The sequence below is a fragment of the Kryptolebias marmoratus genome, linkage group LG6 (genome assembly GCF_001649575.2).
Source record: "Kryptolebias marmoratus isolate JLee-2015 linkage group LG6, ASM164957v2, whole genome shotgun sequence".
In the NCBI taxonomy this organism is placed as follows: domain Eukaryota; kingdom Metazoa; phylum Chordata; class Actinopteri; order Cyprinodontiformes; family Rivulidae; genus Kryptolebias; species Kryptolebias marmoratus.
In genome coordinates this window covers 28985445-29005964 of record NC_051435.1, presented here as the reverse complement: position 1 = coordinate 29005964, position 20520 = coordinate 28985445, and the positions used below count along the sequence as shown (strand labels likewise).

Genomic DNA, 20520 nt, shown 5'->3' with positions numbered 1-20520 from the left:
TTTTCCAACATAAGACAATATTAACAAAATATTTTATTTATGTAAATATATGACAATGTTTGAATTTCTCTACAAATTCCCCTCCACCCAGCGGCCTATTCTAGTATTACTTTTACTTACAATGGCCCAAATTCACTGGAGTTTCATTCCACAGACACATTTGGTCCATTCCTTTAAAGGACTGACCCGCCGGGTCGGAACCGGAACTATAGAGGAGAGGAGAGCTGTCAGACCGGACCTGATCAGTCTAGGACCAGATTGCACGGATCCCAACAGGAAGTCAGAATCTCCTTAGAAATACTGCGGAATACAGAGGCTAATTACAGCACAACACCACCCTTATTTACCTGTCCACGGAAGCTGAGGAGTGGAGTTGTTGTAGTAAACCGGTTCGACTTATTAGCAGCTAGCTTAGCTCAGCTACTGGCACGAGCTGCTTCCGAGATGAGGCTGAAAGTAGGATTCATTCTGCGGAGTTTACTTGTAATTGGGACATTTCTTGGTCTCCTTGTGCTCTGGTCTTCTCTGTCACCGAAGCCCAACGAGGAGAACATCTTCGGGAAAAGGGTAAGAGTAAAACATTCAAACCACTCCATGATTAGCCCTGATGAAGTTAGAAATGTAGAGCTGAACAGCTGGTTCACGCTGTCATTCATTCCCCCATATTTTTCTCTTCTTGTTTTACTTTGTAATTCTGTGTTTGCGACGAATAAAGAACCCTACACCAGTTTGATTGCACGCTGTCATTTAGACACAGAAGCTGTGTTTGGGTGACATGTTTGGATTCACAGGTACATCGTTACCTTTAGCAGAGAGAAGATCTGTTTCCGCATATGTCACCGTGTTTAATGTCATACAGTGAGAGGCGGAAGTGATCTGTCAATATTTAGTGTTCTTTCTACAGAAAACTGAAATCTACTATCTGTAGCTTTTTATCAAAGAAGTGGTTTGATCATAATTCTTTTAAAATGGAAAATATTATCTGACCATTTTTAGTTGTATAACTCTGAAAAGAACTGAAACTATAAATAAATAGAGAGGAAGGCAGAAAACATCTGTGTTGCTGTAATTATCAAGTTTAGGTGCTAAAATATGTTGGAATAAAGTGACTTGGGTATTTTTCTAAATTTAAGGCCTAGCATTTCTTCAATGAATGTTTATCACCTGCCCCCTTTCGTACCCAAGTGTAAGACCTAAATCCTCTTATGATGACAGTTTCAGCGGGTTTTGTCAAACCTGAAAGTGTTTTGAGAAACATTGTGATTTTGTGAGATGTCATGGTCAGAGTGTGAATGGCTCTTCACTACTACCACAGCAAAATTTAGCTCAATATCTGTAAAATGGACTGTTTTTCTGCTGACTAATGTTGAATATTTTTGGTGGCCATCTTAAATTGAATTGTTTAACAAAGTTAATCATTTGTAGATGTACAGGCTGTTATTATTTCCTGATGGTTTCATTAATTTTTTTTGAGTAATTCATATATTTTGCATACAGACAAATAGTTAATGGGTAAATTTGAATCAAAGATCTTCCACAATCTGTTAGCGCTTAAAATATGTGTTGATGATCAGTCTCAGCTATTACCGTACCATGTAGTTCTTACCTTGCTGTTGTATGGTCAAACATGAATTTATCTAATAATTTTACCTGTAGGTACTTATTTCATGCTTAAAAGAAGGGAAGAGGAATCGCTGGTGCTAAGACGCTGGTTCCAAAAATATATGGCAGCTAAACCTAAAACCAATTCCTGCTGTCTTTAACTCCCAATACTGAGAGAAGGAAGGTACTCTCAGTTTAGTATTTTAATGCATGTCTGTGGTTACTATGGATGTGGTCTGTCTGTCTGTCTGTATGTATGTATGCATGTGTATGTATTGTTGAGAAAATCAAGTTTTTAGTATTCACTCCTTTCACAGGAATCTCACCTGACCACTTAGTTTCTCTCACTGGATCTTTGAGACGGACACACAAAACGAGTCCAGACCAGAGGTTTAATCATCAATTATACATTTATTTAAACATTCAACTGAATGGAGACAACAACTCACGAACAAGAAGCAACAGCAACACGTTCCCAGTTGTGTCTGAAGTGATAACTCCTTCCACTTCTTTTTATACTATAAATCATACTATCATATCCTGATGCCCTGGAACCTTCAGCCTCCCTCACCCCACAGACACAACTGTTCTCTGTGATTATTGTATCATAAGCTAAGTGTGACCTCATCTCAGCAATCAAATCATTTTACTGATATCGAAGTTTGTTTACATTTTATCATAACTTTCTTTTAACAATCAAATCATTTTAGCAATATCCAAGTTTGTTTATATTTTATCATTGACTAAGCATAACCTCATTTCTTAGCAATCAAAGTATCAAGGTTTGATTATACTGTACAGTTTGAACTGCATTAACATTTAGCATTTATACAAGCTTTAAATGTTTGCACCTTTGTGAGATCTTTTTGAATGAAACGCGTGATAAGGCTGTAATGAGTTTAACAGAAATGAGAGATGAACACAAACCATACTTTACAGTGTGTGTGTGTATATATATATATATATATATATATACACTGTAGTAGCATCCAGGCCTTACATCACCAAGTGTAATTCAGTCTCAGATGCAATGGTGTAAAGCATGCTGCCACTGGACTTTAGAGCAGTGGAGACGTGTTATCTGGAGTGACAACTCGTGCTTCTCTGGCAATCCGATGGACGAGTCTGAGTTTGGCTGCTGCCAGGAGAACAGCACTTGTCTGACTGCATTGTGCCAAGTGTAAAGTTTGGTGTAGGGGGATTATGGTATGGGGTTGTTTTTCATTTTTCAGGAGCTGGGCTCAGCCATTTAGTTCCAGTGACAGAAAATTCTAATGACTCAGCATAACAAGACATTTTGAACAATTTCATGCCCCCAACTTTGTGGGAACAGTTTGGGGATTGTCCCTTCATGTTCCAACATGATTTTACTCCAGTGCACAGGGCAAGCTCCATAAAGACACGGATGAGCTAGTTTGGTGTGGAAGGACTTGACTGGCCTGCACAGAGTCCTAACCTGAACCCGATAGAACATCTTTTGGATGGGTTAAGGTGGCGAAAGCGAGCCAGGCCTTCTTGTCCAACATCAGTGTCTGACCTCACAAATGAGCTTCTGGAAGAATGGTAAAAAATTCCTGTAAATACACTCCTAAAACTTGTGGAAAGCCTTCCTAGAAGAGTTGAAGCTCTTATAGCTGCTAAGGGTTGGTCAACATCACATTAAATCCTAAGGCTTAAGAATGGGATGACACTCAAGTTCATATGCATGTGAAGGGAGATGAGCAAATACTTTTGTGTGTGTGTGTGCATGCGTGTTTATAGGTCTGAGTTAGCAGAGGAGCTACTTTTATATTGTGTTTAGATCTGATTCTGTTGATTTTAGACCTAAATTTAGAAGATGTCTTTCATCCTGTTATATATGAATTGACCAGGAAAAGGTGTGTAAATTTCTTGATCACATCGAAGGAGATGAAAACTGCTTGTCTTGTTGGATTATGATAAATAGAGTGGAGCAGGCATGCCCGGCAACTTGTATTTTCCAATCCTCCTTAGACAAACAGACACTCCCTAGACTCTGGAAAAACTCCAAACCTTTTAATGATTATCATCCTGTGGCTTTGACATTGTTAAGAAATATCTTGAATGCATTGTCAATTGTGTACAGGATATGTTGGACCCTCAACAGTTTGCATTTAAATCAAAAAAGAGTTGTTACTGATAACAATAAATTTTTGGTTGGTACATTTAGAGGGAAATAAAAATATGCATGTTTTCTTTTTATAGATTTTAAATATGTTCAGCCCCACAGTCTTGTTCACAGGTTTTTAAATTGATCCATTCATAAGATGTAAGATTTTCACCACTTCTGACACTTGTATCTGCCTTCAAAAACCTGTAACAAAAAGCTTAAATGGTTTTATTTTCCAGCTTCTTGTCATTTGTTTTAACGTGACTTTTTTTTTTACTACAACCGCAGTTCTAAAAAAAGGTTGGATGTTGTAAAATATAAATAAAAACCTAATACAATTGTTTGCAAATCTAAAATAAAACATACTTTATTCACATTGGAACATAGTAAACATATCAAATATTTAGACTAAGAAATTGTACATTTAAAAAAAAAAAGGTAATTTTAAATTTGATGGCAACATCTCGTTCAAAAAAGTCGGGACAGGGCCACATTTATCACTGGGAATCATTCTTTCATCTTTTACCAACAGTCTGTAAATGTTTCTGAATGGTGTTCACACATGGCTCTTCCTTTGCATGATAGAGCTTTAACCAGCATTTGTGGATGCCACGGCAAACTGTGTTTACATACAGTGAGTTGTGGAACTGTTCCTAAGCCCATGCAGCGGTATCCATAACAGAATCAGACCTGTATTTAATGCAGTCTGAGCGCTCGAAGATCATGGACATCCAATACTGACTTTCAGCCTTGTCCTTTAAGCACAGGGATTATTCCAGGTTTATAAACATTTTTTTGTATTATTAGCTGTGGGTCAGGGGTGTCCAGTCCTGGTCCTCGAGGGCCACTATCCTGCAGGGTTTCCCCCAGATTATCACAAAGATAATCAAATGGCTCTAAACTCATGGAAGGAGATTACTGCTGCAGCCGATAAAAAGGAGTGTTTATAGAAATATTAGTTCTATGATGGGCCAATCACAACTAAAGCAAATAAGTAAATAAATCAATGAAAGTCAAACTGAACGCTTTAAGTTTAAACATCCTCTCTGTATCACAGCCAGAAACACAACAGCTCTTCCTCCTGAATACATGCAGCCATATTTGATGTGACAACATCTGCTCTCTTTTTACCGTATTTCCACTGGTTACGTAGCGTACTGCCCCCTGTCTTTTTGGAGAATAGACGTAAGCACCAAGTATAAACGCCTCCTGGAGTTAGCATGTTGTCAGAGCCTCCTTCAGCTACCTGGAGTTAGCATGTTGTCAGAGCCACAGGAATAAACATGGAACGAGCGGGTTTAACCAAAAATGGTTAGTTGAGCTGAAATTCAGCAGGTGGCTTTACAAGACTGAATATGGTCAGCATGTTCTGTGCTTAGTGAAAATATTATCCTTATTTACAAGTAAAATTATGCTGTTAAATTCAGCATTAGATGTTTTGTTGTTCCATGTAGTGATCCAACATGCAGCCTGTGCCACAAAAAGCACAGTACAGTACAGCATCTGTCTGTTTGTCAGAGTTCTCTGTTGTTATTCATTGGCCTGGAAGTGAGACGTGTGTTGGTGCTTTGTTTGCACTTTTTCATTTATGTTCATTTAATTTATTTGTAAATGTGACTTAAATTAGGATTCAAATTAGGTGCAAACAATTTTTGTTTAAAAAGTTTTTCAAAAGTGCCTTTTTGTAAAACTATAGTTGTGTAAATATTTGGCACAAATATCTTACAATATCACACAATAAATAGCCATATTTTCAACTTTAATAATTTTTTTACTAAATCACGGTTGGCCGGCGATCGGCCACCTACCACAGGGCTTAGCTTCTTTTCTGGGGGAAACCCTGTATCCTGCATGTTTTTACATGTTTCAGCCTCTCTAAATATTCTTTTCATACCCAAACCTCTTACTGACCTGCTGCCAATTAACCTAATTAATTGAAAAATGCTCTTCCAGCTGTTTTTTATTGGTACTACTATTTTTTTTTACAGCCTTTTGTTGCCTTTGGACAAACTTTAAAAAAAAAATGTTGGTGACATCAAATTCAAAATTGCCCCCCCATACCCCCCCACCAAAAAATAAATAAATAAACACTACAATGTCTTTGTTGTTGTTGTTTTATTGAAAAATATGTGTATGTGAGATATGCATTCTGTTTGTATTTACATTTTACACTACATTTCAACTTTGTCAGAATTGGGATTGTACATTTGAGTCAATTTGTGTATTTTGATATTTAATTTTTTAGTTTAGTTTGTGTGCCCACAAGAAAAGATCGACATAAATAGTCTATTCCTATCATGTATGTCAGAAAAGCTTCTAAGGCACACCTTTACACATAATTAGATATAGTCTTATATTTGTAAGGGTGTGCCTTGGAAAGACCTGTTTGCATAAATGGAGAGCATTTACCAAAAAAATGTTTAGAACAACAGAAGCAGACTGGTTAGTTCTGAGCTCTTTAGCTCGCCCAACCACACTCTCATGTGTGGTTACAGCAACAGGAGACAACTCCCTGACCGTCACTTACACGTCATTTCCTTTGTATTCACAGCTCATAGCAGCAATGACTAACACCGTGCCTATTAGGGGTGTGCCATATCGTCTCGAGTAATACTGACACCGGTGAAAAAATGTAAATTATGATATCATATGATGATGTAATTGAACTGAGCCTGATCTGTGCAGTGCGAGGTGCTGTGTGGTCCACACTTTTGACCAGTTGGTGGCGGTAGGCCTGTCGCGATAAACAATAAATCAAGTAATCGCACGATAAATGAAAATTAATTTGATCATTTTCATTTATCTGCGTTATTATTTCTTTGTGTGTCTCTCTGTTTCTACTGAAGACACAGGATGACACAAGGCTCATCTCCGGTGCTTTTCACAGACCCCTCCCTCTCTCTTAGCGTAAGAGGGGCGTGGCCTATCGGGTCAGGTAGCCAGCTGAGGCGTGTCGACTTGTACCTGTGCGGTATCAGCCCCCGCGAGGAGTTAGCAAGCTAAAGAAATGCTATTTGATGTTGGGGGGAAAAAAACTTTGTGAGCCGGTATGCCATATTTGTGCTTCTGCCGCCGTGTGCTTTTGTTTGTTTGCACTTTTTACTTATAAAACTGGCAGGTTTGTCCGTCTTCTCTATATAAAACTAATGATAATATTTTTTGAAGGGCAGTTTAGTTTACAGACTTCATAATCTGTACTGTATTGGTTGAATGTAGTTTTTATTTCCGTTTTTTTTTTTTTTTAAGTTTTTATTCAAGTGCACTTTTTGTTAACAAAGACTGAGAGTCAATTTTATTTTTGTTTTTGGTTCTTTTTTTTTATTTTATGTTCCAGCTCCAGTGTTAAGTGTTCTTTTAAAAGTAAAGTTTATTAATCTTTGAGAGGATGTACTTGCACTAGTATGTTATTATCATTACATTAGTTTAAAACGGTGTCCAAACAATATTATCGTTTATCGCAATAATTTCTGGGACAATTAATCGCCCAGCAAAATTTGTTATCATGACAGGCCTAGGTGGCAGTAATTCTTCCAATAATTGTTGCCAACCGCTAATAAAACGAAGAAGAAGAAGTACATTTACCATTTATCACAGCTTATAAACATGTTTCTTTAAATCAGACCTGGGCATTGCACAGCCCCCGAGCCACAAGCTGCTCTTTGACTCTGATCAGCCTGTGTAAGGGTATTTAGAAATAACAAAATAAACATTTTCTAATTTCATCTCATGCATGGACTAAAGCTGCATTACTTTTATTTTGAAGTTGTTTTTTATTCACGAACATAATGAAACGCAACATGTATATCAGTACATTCGCATGATTGAATCTACCTGTAAAAGCAGGTCACAAGATGACTTTACCCTCGAAAATGTCCGCTCATTCTAAAAAAAGAAAGGTATATGACAAATTCAGGGTTTTTAACAAAACATGGACTTCTAAGTATTTACTTGCTGAAGTCAGAGGTAAAGCCGTGTGTTTAGTGTACATAGAACAGATTACAATTTGAGTCCCCATTACAAGATGAAACACGTGAAGAAATACAAAAACTTGACTGATTCTGAAAGGGCAGGGACAACGAAAGTTTTGCTAGCTAAGCTACAAAAGCAGCAAGGCTTTTTACCCAAGCTTCACACATCCAGGGATGCAGCAACCAAGATCAGCTTTGTGATATTGTAATAAGAAGGTGCGGTAGTGCTGTGCCATTTACAATAGTTCCTGCTGCATTTCCACTGCCTATGTTGACTATTATTTATTCAATGAAACTGCTGTAACTTTTTTTGTAAAAATGCCTTCAATCCTATTAAAGGATGATCTGTTTAATTTATGCATTAGTGACCAATCTTGTATATATTTTTTATAGGATGACATTTTGTTACCCAAAGGAGATCTGGTGGGTCAGTTTAAGCCGGTGGTGCCATGGCCTCATGTGGAAGGTGTAGAGGTTGACCTCAACTCTATCAGAATCAAACACGGTGAGACACAACGTTCCATGTTTTTATCATTTATTTTGAGGTTTTGATTTCCAGAGAGGAGTGACTAAGATCCAAGCTAAGACACGTGAGTGCTAAGAAAAAAACTAATGAGCTATGTAAAATGTGTATCTTTTATTTGTCTTGTACAGACAGGACAAATTTGTTTGTATCCTTTTGCTAAGAAAAACTCTCAAGACGCAAAACTAATAAAACTGTTTAAAAAAAAAAAAGAAACTCAACTCAAAAAAGTACAAAAGTAATAATAAGTATAAGTGCACTAAAACTCAACTAATGAAAGTCAATCATTGCTTTTGAATTTTGGTTCAACAAAACTATTTTAAAAATCAATCCAATGAAACTGAGCTCATTTATTTTTTAATGTATAGATGTTTCTACTCTGACTTCTTTTTGTTGTGACCTGGTAGTAGAGTAGATAGCAAATCTACAACCACTGCACATGACCTGGAGGAGCAGAGACAGAACAGTTTTATCTTTTTAATGGAGGAAAAGTATGCCTTCTGAAGGAGGAGTCACTGTAAATCATGGGCAAACTATTAAAGTTTATTCTTTGTTTTTTGGCCAGAGATATTACAGATCGGAAAAGCCATTCAGGACAGGCTAATACACCATTTTTGTCCCTTGTTCGTTTACTCACATTGTTTGCTGGTGTGTATGGATTAGAGAAAAAAAACAAAAACTTCAAATCAAATTACTGAATACCGTATTTTCCGCACTATAGAGCACACTAGATTATAAGGCGCACTGTCAATGAAGGGTCCATTTTCGTCATTTTTGTCACTGAACGCGGACCGCGCTCCATTCAGAATGGACGATTTTGGTTCATGTGTATCAGCATTTATATGATCCCTCTATGAGAGATCACAAAGATAATCAAACGGTTCAAAACTCACGGAAGAATACTGCATCGAGTATAAACGCCTACACTGCCCGCTCAGGTACACGCACATAGCCCTGCATGACACTACAAAGAGCAACTATAACTGAGCCTTAATGCTGCAAGCAGTGTGGCTTTGTAGTTTACCAAAGTCGTACTAAAACATTACGACTTCCTACATATATAAGGTACTCTGGATTATAAGGCGCACTGTCAGTTTTTAAGAAAATTGAAGGCTTTTAAGTGCGCCTTATAGTCTGGAAAATACGGTGCTAGTCGAAACACTAAACTCCAGTCATGTAAGCTACTCAAGTTTTTATTAAGAAAACATGTTGATTATCACAAAACAGAAAAATCAATATCAGAAACAGCATAAAAATGAAATATTAAGCCACAAACTGATAAAATAAAATCAGTCCTCATTGATCAAGGGATTCTGTATTTATTCCAAATACACACGTGGCCAAAATTGTTGGTACCCCTCGTATAATGAAAGAAAAACACACAATGGTCACAGAAATAACTAGAATCTGAAAAAAGTAATAATAAATAAAAATTCTATGAAAATGAGCAAATGAAAGTCAGACATTGCTTTTCAACCATGCTTCAGCAGAGTTAAAAAAAAACAACTCCTGAAACAGTCCTGGACAGAAATGATGGTACCCCTTAAAATAATGTGACCAAGGGGACATTTTAAATCAAGGTGTGTCCACAAAATTGCATCACAGATGTCTGCTATCTTGGCAAACTTCAAACTGGCCTGAACATGTGCTGGCGTGAGCAGGGGGACCTTGCGTGCCCTTCATGATCTTAAACCATGACAGCGTAGTGTGTTACTAATGCTCCTCTTTGAGACTGTGGTCCAAGCTCTCTTCAGGTCACTGACCAGGTCCTCCCATGTAGTTCTGGGCTGATTCCTGATCTTTCTCAGAATCATCCTTACCCCACGAGGTAATATCTTGCATGGAGCCCCTGACTGAGGAAGATTGACAGTCATCTTGTGTTTATTCCGTTTTCTAATAATTGTGCCAAGAGTTGTTGTCTTCTCACCAAGCTGCTTGCCTATTGTCCTGTAGCCCATCCCAGCCTTGGGCAGGTCTACAAATTTGTCCCTGGTGTCCTTAGATAGCTCTTTGGTCTTGGACATGGTGGAGAGGTTGGAGTGTGATTGATTGAGTGTGTGGACAGGTGTCTTTTATACAAGTAACAAGTTCAAACAGGTACAATTACAGGGTTTCCCCAAGAGAAGAACCTAAGCCTGGTGGTAGGTGGCCGACCGCCGGCCAATCGCCAGCCAACTGTAATTTAGTAAAAAAAAAAAAGATTAAAGTTGACAGGAACTATGGCCATTTAATATGTGATATTGTAAGATATTTCACACAATTAAAATAAATACTAATTGTTTGCACCTAATTTGAATCCTAATTTAAGTCACATTTACAAATAAATTAAGTTAACTTGAATTAACTGTGCTTTTTGTGGCACAGGCTGCATGTTGGATCACTACATGGAACAACAAAACAGAGCATATTTAATGCTGAATTTAATAGCATCATTTTACTGGTAAACATAGATAATATTTTCACTAAGTACAAAACACACTTACCATATTCAGTCTTGTAAAGCCACCTGCTGAACTTCAGCTCAACTAACCATTTTTGGTTAAACCCGCTCGTTCCATGTTTATTCCTGTGGCTCTGACAACATGCTAACTCCAGGTAGCTGAAGGAGGCTCGGCCTCAGGGCTCATTAGAGTCCTGCAGGGCTCTGTGAACAGCATCCGGACCTGAGCGTGATGGAGGCGTTTATACTTGGTGCTTACGTCGGTGCAGTATTCTCTAAAAAGACAGGGGGCAGTACGCTATGTAACCAGTGGAAATACGGTAAAAAGAGAGCAGATGTTGTCACATCAAATATGGCTGCAGGTATTCAGGAGGAAGAGCTGTTGTGTTTCTGGCTGTGATACAGAGAGGATGTTTAAACTTAAAGCATTCAGTTTGACTTTCATTGATTTCTTTGCTTTAGTTGTGATTCGTCCATCATAGGACTAATATTTCTTCCCTCTGTGGTCTATAAACTCTCCTTTTTATCGGCTGCAGCAGTAATCTCCTTCCATGAGTTTAGAGCTGTTTGATTATCTTTGTGATCTCTCACAGAGGGATCATAGAAATGCTGATAGAGGCGAACCAGTTCTGCTAGAGCACCAAAATCATTTTGAATGGAGTGTGGCGCATTCGGTCCTCGCCAAGTTATCAAAACTGGGAGGTGCACGACCACGCGACGCAACATAGGGCAGGGCCTTTGTGCAGGGGTGGAGAGTGCAATTGCATCACTGTTGGTGCGCGCACCCTCGCACTGTGATCAAAAGGTCAAATTGATGCAGGTGGGGGGAAAAAAAAAGTTTCTAAGAAATGACGTATTTTACAATAAACAAGCGGAGCTTAGCCTGGCAACGGGGTCACCAAAGCCTGGCGGCCCACCAGGCTTATAATACACTGGGGGAAACCCTGAATTAATACAGGTAATAAGTGCAGAATAGGAAGGCTTAAAGAAAAACAGGTCTGTGAGAGACTTATAATACCTAAGACTTATTTCATGCAATAAAATTGAAATGAATTATTTCAAAATCATACAATGTGATTTTCTGAATTTTTTTTCTTAAATTCTATCTCTCACAACTGAAGTGTACCTATGATAATGATTACAGACCTCTCCCTTCTTTGTAGGTTGGAAAACTTGCAAAATTGGCCATGTATCAAATACTTTTTCCCCTTTGTTTTAGGGAAAAGGGTATATTTTATTATGAGATGGAGACGTTTGAGTTGTTAATAATTCATAAATTATAATACCTCCGGGCACCACCCCCTTAAAGGAAAAAATGACAAATCTATAAATTTTAGTTATCGGTGTCAAAATATAACTACTCTAAATCATGAGTTCTTTACTTCAAATTAAAAGTTTTCGCACTATGTATGTGACTTTCATTGAATAAACAAATATAGCACAAGTTCTGGCAGATTACGGAAATATTGCACGTTTTAATATGGTAATAAGATACTGACTGAGGGGTTGAAATGGCTTGAAGGTTGAACAGAAAGTCTAATTAAATCAAAGAAGTTAAAATTGTGAGGCAGAAGGGGTTTGAGAAATTAACTTTGCGTAATGAAAATGACAATTATTATTATGGATTTGACCACCTGAGTGAGACTAACTCTATGGACCAGCTCGGAGCACCATCACAAGTCAACCAGCAAATGGTTCAGAGAGTTTATCCGAGCAAGAGAAGGAGCCGTCTGACCGCCATTTCTTGGTACCAGCCAGGAACTTTTAGTAAGTAAGTAAGTAAATAAAAATTTATTTGTATAGCACATTTCAGTGGCAAAACATTCAAAGTGCTTCACATCATGACAACATCAATAGAATCATTACAATAATCAAAAACATGATTAGAGTCATCAAAACATCACACAGTAGATGATCAGAACATTAGAATCATCAGATAAAATCATAAAAATCATCGAGCAGATACACTTGATAATCATAAGGAGATGGTCAATATGTAATAAGATATTTTGTTCAGAGCAGTTTTTCACCTGAATTTGTTTGCAGACTGCTAATCAAAGGCAGCTCTAAACAGGTGAGTTTTCAGCCTTGATTTAAAGGAATTTAGTGTTTCGGCTGTTTTGCAGTTTTCCAGGAGTTTGTTCCAGATTGATGGTGCATAGAAGCTGAAAGCTGCTTCTCCATGTTTGGTTCTGGTTCTGGGGATACAAAGTAGACTAGAACCAGAAGACCTGAGTGTTCTGGAGGGTTGATATGACGATAGTAAGTCTTTAATGTATTGTGGTGCTAGACCGTTCAGTGATTTATAAACTAATAGAAGTATTTTAAAGTCTATTCTCTGAGCTACAGGGAGCCAGTGTAGAGACTTTAAAACCGGGGTGATGAGCTCTATTTTTCTGGTCTTAGTGAGAACACGAGCAGCAGCTGCAGCTGTCTGATTGATTTTTTTTTGGCAGACCTGTGAAGACACTGTTGCAGTAATCGAGACAATTAAAGATTAACGCGTGCATAATTTTCTCTAGGTCTTGTTGTGACATTAGTCCTTTAATTCTGGAGATGTCCTTCAGGTGGTAGAAAGCCGACTTTGTGACTGTTTTTATGTGTCCCTTAAGGTTCAGGTCTGAGTCCATTACTACATCCAGGTTTGGGGCCTGATCACTAGTTTCTAGTTGTAATACCTGAAGCTGTGTGCTGACTCTTCATCGTTCCTCCTTAGGTCCAAAGATAATTTCAGTCTTGTTTCTGTTCAGCTGGAGAAAGTTTGTATAGACAAATACAAACATTAAAGATGAAAAGTGTGACTCTTGTAATTTAAAATAAGAATCTGTGGTTGTCCTTGTAACTGCAAAACAGAAAAGTTAGCACAATATCACACTTCAACATGAAGATTGCAGTCCAGAAACTTATTTTGAACAGATTAGGAAATGCACATTTGATCATACAGTCTAGACTATAATGAGCAGGGACCTGGAATCCCAAAAGGGCACTGTGGTACTTTCTTTCCAGGTCTAAAGGAATGTGGTCATCCCTTTGATGTCCACAGACCCAAGGTGTTATCTTTTTCTTGAGTTTAACCAGGTCTTCGGTTGTTCTCTTCTCAGAATGTAAATTTCTTCCAAAGTAGTACGATTGACACCTTAATTTCGTCTTTGGAGCCAAGAAGTCTGAGAAGGGGGTGTAACTCTTGTTTAGAGTCAAAAATAGTGATTAGTTTATGGCTATGGTATGGGTCATCAGAAGGGGAACCTCCTAGTATATGTGGCTCCTTTTGGTCTGATAAGATCAACAGAGGCCTCTGGGTTTTTTTTCAAAACACTGGTGGTTTAGTTTAGGTGAAACAGTCCATTTTTGCATTAGGCCATTAATGCAAAAATAATCAAAACTCTGACGTAGGACCTAAACTAACTTCTGTCCACAGATTGAACTTTTATTGTTCAGGTTCTAAAGGTGAAGGGGGTGGGGTTGAAAATTGTCTTTACTCCAAAGGTGGGAGTAAGTAAGTAAGTAAATAAAAAGTTTGAAACGAGTACTACAGAGAGACCCTCTCTTTGCTGTACCCAAAACATACACAACTGTGACTTCAAGGTACATACTAAGTCTTGAATTTTGAGCACCTTTCTTTAGTGCATTGGCTGGCGTGACTGAAACAAGTGTAATTCTTTATATTAGCATTTCATTTTGGTTGTTGTTGCCAGATGGAGCCAACCACCAGGACCTGGACCAGCAGCTTAACCAGAGGCAGGTCATCCAGCAACAGTATGTGACGTTCAGACCTCAAGAACATGCCTACAACAGTCCTTACTTAAGTAAGGGTATCCTGGGAAATTTTGAGCCAAAGACACCTGAACCTCAAGGGATCCCTGATGGTCCAGGAGAAGGAGCCAAGCCATTTGTCCTGGGCCCAGAGTACAAAGACTCTGTCCAAGCCTCCATCAAAGAATTTGGCTTCAACATGGTGGCCAGTGATATGATCTCATTGGACAGAACCATTAGTGATTTACGCCATGAAGAGTGAGTAATGCTTTTTACGTTCAGTACAGCTCTGCCACCCATTCTTTAAACCTTCTTAATTTGTCAGCAGAAGTGTGAAGTTCTGTTACCCTGTGATTCAATTTGATTATATTTACCTGTTAGTTGTCAATGCATCTAAGACCCTACCACATGGAAACAACGCTTTTTAAATATGCAATTGTTTTTTTTTTGTTGTTGTTGTTGTTGTTTTTGTAGCATTTCAGCTTTGCGCCCATATTGAAACACTATTTGAGGATCTCCTAAACCAGGAGTCTGCAACCTGCGGCTCTTGGGCCACATGCTGCTCTTTGGTCGCTCTGCAGTGGCCCCTTGTAGCTTTGATCAAAACATACATGGAATTGAATAATATTTGTAGTCATGACCAAGATCAAAAAGACTAGTTTTAGTAGTTTTTCTGTCAAATTTTTTACAGATATTTAAATGAAATGTGACAGAATTACCGTATTTTCTGCACTATAGGGTGCACTGGATTATAAGAAGCACTGTCAATGAATGGTCCCTTTTCGAACTTTTGTCATATATAACGTGCACCAGACTATAAGGTGCATTAAGCGAAACAAAACAGCCTCCTGTCTTTTCGAAGACTACTGCATCGACATAAGGATCAAGTATAAACGACACCGTTCACCCAGGTCCGCACCGTGCGAGACGCTATAAAGAGCGACTGTAACGGAGCCTTAATGTTGCAAGTGGTGCAGCTTTGTAGTTTACCAAAGTCGTACTAAAACATTACGACTTATTACATATATACAAGGCTTTCTGGATTATAAGGCGCACTGTTGTTTTTTGAGAAAATTTAAGGCTTTTAAGTGCACCTTATAGTCCAGAAGATATGGTATACAAATAAGAAGGAAAAAAAAATCATCTCGTTGTGCGAGTAGTTGGTTAGCTTGTTAGCCACTTCATTAATCTTCCAGCTAAAACAAAACAAACAAAAAAAATCTAAATCTGCAGATTTGCACACACAAATGACAATTATAAGTTATCAAAATAAGGAGTTTTACAGAAATATGGTAAATCACTGTAATCAAAAAATAGACTTGCCTTTAATAAAAACTTGTTAAATAGGAGTTTAAATCTAAACTGAGAATTGTTTTGAACACAACATCAGTTGAAAACAAATCATAAATTATACTTGTTGTAAAATATATATATTTTAAACAGTTTTATTAGCTTTATGTTTTCACAAACAAACAAAATAACAGGATTGTACATCATGTTGTTGTATTACATTGTGTAAGTAAAGAATAAGAAAGAAACAAACAGAAGAGAAAAAAAGAAAAACTGCCGCTGTATTATGTCCCATTCACATCAAGTCATGTCTTCATCAGTCTCATGCTTTATCTACTATCACAATGGTCGCCACACATTTGCATACATATTTAACACCTGGAAATAAGACATTTAGAATCGCCAACTATGGTGATAGAGAGAGAAGGCAAAGTAAAACAGAAAGGGGATGTTAACTGTTTCAGACCTGGTGAGATTTTCTATTTTATTAAATTCTGTCCCCTCAATATAAGTTGGGTCAGTTCTTAAGGTAAGTAGTTGAGCACAGGAGACCACATATAGATGAAATATTTCTCATTTCCCTTGAGGACTGCACTAATCCTTTCATGGGGGGGGGGGCCTAAACAATTCTCTATACCACTATGTAACAGTTGGTGGTTAATCAAAATGCATTTCTGAGCCAATAGTAACAATTTGTCACAAAGTTTGAAATGTGATTGTGTTAATATTTTTTTATATGTACCAATCAATAATAATAATAATATTTAAAACTGCAAGCAGCACTGAGCGACCCTCGTAGCTCAGCGCCGCTCCAGCCTTGCAACCACGGGAGCTCCGCTGACCATCGTCGACCGCCTCCTACACTCTCGCGCCGTTCCCTCACTGTCCACTAGGTGGAGCATTTGACAAATGTCCCAAATTGCCTTCGGTCCAGATCAGTAAGAGTCTGGTGGCATATCTTAAAAGTTTGGCCGAAATCCGATCTTCCAGACAGGAGTCATCGTTACTTCCTGTTTTGTGGTGAAGGACTGTCAAGGACTTCCTGTAGGCTTTTGACCATGTCATGTGTGGTTATCAAGAGTTAGTTGATATGGTTTCAATCTTATATTATAGACAGGGAGAAACCGTCAGGAGTCACCAAATAATCCTCAGTTTCTTCTTTGAGTGGGCAGGGCTTAAGTGATGTCATGAAACAACACCACCAACGTGTCCAGCAGTGGTCACTGGTGATGCACAAAAATTCTGGTTCAGATGGGATGAGGTACCAGGGAGTTACAACTGTTTGAATAATCTAGGGGGCGCACTGGGGTCAATTTTCGGAGTTTCAGCCGTCAGTTCAGGTTCATACTGGTATGGTTGTATATCCATTACTCCGCAAAGTCTTCTGGCATTTCTTTGCATTCAAAAAAATGGCTTCTTCTTCCATTTCCATTAGTAAACAGCCGGCCAGTAGTGGCCTCTGTATACTTCAGCTCTCTTTTAGGGGCTGGCCAGGGCACAGCGCACATCATGAACCCAGGACGGTAACTCCGCCCAACAAATCACCCACTTTGTAAATTATTGACTAAAATGCTTAAAAGAACTTATTTGAGTTTTAGGTCAGAAACACAGGTCCCTGGAATGTTGTGTTAATGTTTTTGACTAAATAACCTTCATGAAATGTCAATATTTTGAGATATGATTTCAGTTCACCTTAAAAAAATATTGATCTCTACCTTTATTAAAAGAAACTCATTCATTATAGTACAATTTAACATCCAGCAATCTGACAAATATTATTTTCACTCAAACAAGTTATTTAGATACTTTTGTATGTTTTTTAATTTTAACGTAGGATATTCATTTTATTTTCGTTTTTTACAAATATAAGGACTCACTTGCTGTAGTTTTGCATAGTTCAGGGTTTAAAATTGATCAAAGGCAGTATACACACACACACACACAAAAAGTCTGGTCTCCTCTTTGTCCCAATGTGTAAAAAATTTTATAATTTAAACATTTTAATCGACATTTTTAACTTAATAATGTACCAAAAATAGTTTTTTTTGTATGTAGAATTTCTTTAATACTTATTATAAAACATTTATTTCAAATTTCAAGATTATTTTGCTGCTCTGAACAAGTTTTATTCAGCAGTAAATGGGTGGAAATGGCTCTTTTGATTGTGAAAGTTGCAGACCCCTGCCCTAAACTGTGTTTTTCAAAATTGGGTTCCAAAGTGAGAAAATCTTCAAGCTCCAACTTTGCCTTCTTGTGTGAACAGGCTAAATACAACCTTTTAAAAATGATGATGGCAAACTTTTACCTAACCTACAAACCATAATGACAGATTACATGCTTGTGCCTGTTCTCCAGGCGCCAGTGGCTCAACAGAATTGTCACATATAGTATTTTTCTTTACTTAACTTCAAATAAGAATAATCTAAAGACACAATAAATTGCAATCAAAATAAGCTTTATTATCTGGTACCAGACAAGAGAGAGAGTCACGTTCAAGCTCAAGCTTCTGCACAACCCCCTCATGTTTGATTATACATACATGAGTGTACCCAATACCATTAGCTCCTATGTATCTTACAGAAAAATGCTTCAGGACTCCTGTGGCGTGGTCACAGAATGACAGGATAAGATAAGCGAACCTCTAGTCATAACTGCCTCTGTCTTTCACTCTGCATGTGTCACAGCTAAACACACATGCAGCAAATGACTATTGATAGACAAATTAAATAAAATAAAGAATCCCCAATAGTATTACTGCACAGCTGACGTAAAACCATAGATAAGAAGATCAACAATGGAGATCAGAAGTGGATTGTGGTCAGCTGCTCCGAAGCCAATCAGTGAAAAACGACTTTATGGGGACCTCACTAAGATGTATGTAAGTGTTTTGTTGGGTTATAGTGGTATCCATATTGGTCCCCATGAAATTCAAATTGTGAGGCAACAGTGCTAAACACTAAGCTGTCGTGCTGCCACTGATGTGATCTTACCCCTCTGTCTTTTCTGCAGGTGTAAATACTGGAATTATGATGATCGACTGCTGACATCCAGTGTGATAATAGTTTTTCATAATGAAGGTTGGTCTACACTCATGAGGACCGTCCACAGTGTCATTAAAAGGACTCCCAGGCAATTCTTGGCTGAGGTCGTCTTGATAGATGACTTCAGCAACAAAGGTGTGTTTATTTTCCTTTTATAATAAAGGTATATACACACATGCACACACACAGTTCTCATTTACTAACTGAATTCTTAGTATTTAAGATTTGTGAAGATTGACTGATTTAATACAATTTTTGCATTTGTTAGCATTGCTTTGCTGTGGTGGCCATCTCAAATTGGTTTCACTTCAAAAGATAAACAGTTGTGGATGTTCATTCAGTGATTACACTTTCTTGAATTATTTTGCTATAGTACAGATAAACACGCACAAGTAAAAATGTTATTACTCCGCCTTTGCATTTGCGTGCAGGTGATAAACACAGTCAAATATTTAGTTTACCCAGTAATTGGGAAAAAAAAGATTTCTGTTAATATTTATAGATAGATACATTCATACATACTTCCTTCATTCGTTCTTCCATTCACACATACAAATACATACAACAAATTGCCAAAAGTACTCGTTTGTCTCCCTTTCCACGCATATAAACTTGAGTGACATCCCATTCTTAATCCATAGGGTTTAATATGATGTTGGCCCACCCCATTCACTCAAAGTACGAGTGAATACTTTGGCAATATAGTGTATATGTATCCATACACACATACACCCATCCATTACCATAGCTAAATGCCCAAATTAACAAATTGTAGCTAAAAGCAAAATTTAAAAGAACTGGTGCTGAAAGCTAAGATTAGCACAAGAGGTGTTAAGATAAAATAGTAGCTAAAAGCTAAAAATTTCAAAACCATAACTAAAAGCTAAGCTTAACAGATCTGTAGCTAAAAACAAATTCATTGGTGTAAACTATAATTAGTACAATAGTAGATAAAAGCAAAGATTTGCAAAGTAGTTAAGGTAAAATTAGCAAAAGCATAGCTAAAGGGTAAAATTTTCAAAACAGACTTATTGCAGACTTATTCAAATTTGTAGCCAATTGATAAAATTAGCAAAATGGTAGCTAGAAGATGAAACTAGCAAAACAATAGCTAAAAGCTAAAATTAGAACAGCAAAAGGTAAAAACTAAATTCAGCAAAGCAAAAAATCAAAACTTCAAATTAAGAATTTCTATTTTTTTAGGGCAACCAAGAAAGTTAATGGTAAATATTTTAAGAAGTATTCAAGTAGTAAATACCAAAAGTTTTAGCACCCATCTCCTGAATGAGCTGAACATTTTGATATCTGAATGGATAAAATATGCATCAAGCATGTTGAAAGAGTTAGATGCCAAAAACCGTATGGAGGAAACTGTAAACAGGAAACGAATTGTGTGAGTGCTGAATCAACATTTGGTACAAGGATGAATCAGAATTAACACAATACCAAATTAAATAAATGAATCAAAAACTTTTTTAATATACTGTTCCTATTAAAAATTGGGTTAGTTCATAAACATAGTGTTTGTTGTGTGTGTTTGTCTGTAGTCCATCTGAAGGAGCGCTTGGAAGAGTACATCAAGCAATGGAATGGTCTCGTAAAACTCTTCAGAAATGAAAAGAGAGAAGGACTGATACAGGCAAGGAGTATTGGAGCCAAGAAGGCCACTAAAGGACAGGTATATTCTCTAGTTAATTTAATTAAATTCACATCACTTTGTAGCAATTTTAATGCACAAAAAGTAGCTACACTCTGACATAAAAAGGGAAAACGAT

At 37.5% G+C, this 20520-nt stretch overlaps 1 protein-coding gene across 3 annotated transcripts in view; it reads left to right on the top strand.

Annotated features, from left to right (window-relative positions):
- The first annotated feature begins 206 nt into the window (after positions 1-206).
- Positions 207-20520, top strand: part of galnt7 (UDP-N-acetyl-alpha-D-galactosamine: polypeptide N-acetylgalactosaminyltransferase 7) — a 44837-nt gene continuing 24523 nt past the window's right edge. The window contains exons 1-5 of one of the 3 annotated variants that reach the window (XM_037976113.1): positions 207-567; positions 8092-8203; positions 14357-14672; positions 18714-18880; positions 20293-20423. In XM_037976113.1, the coding sequence (XP_037832041.1) occupies positions 445-567; positions 8092-8203; positions 14357-14672; positions 18714-18880; positions 20293-20423 (849 nt within the window). In that variant the 5' untranslated portion in view covers positions 207-444. The remainder of the gene's footprint in view (positions 568-8091; positions 8204-14356; positions 14673-18713; positions 18881-20292; positions 20424-20520) is intronic. The other 2 variants (XM_017434700.3, XM_017434699.3) reach the window with 2 other exon arrangements.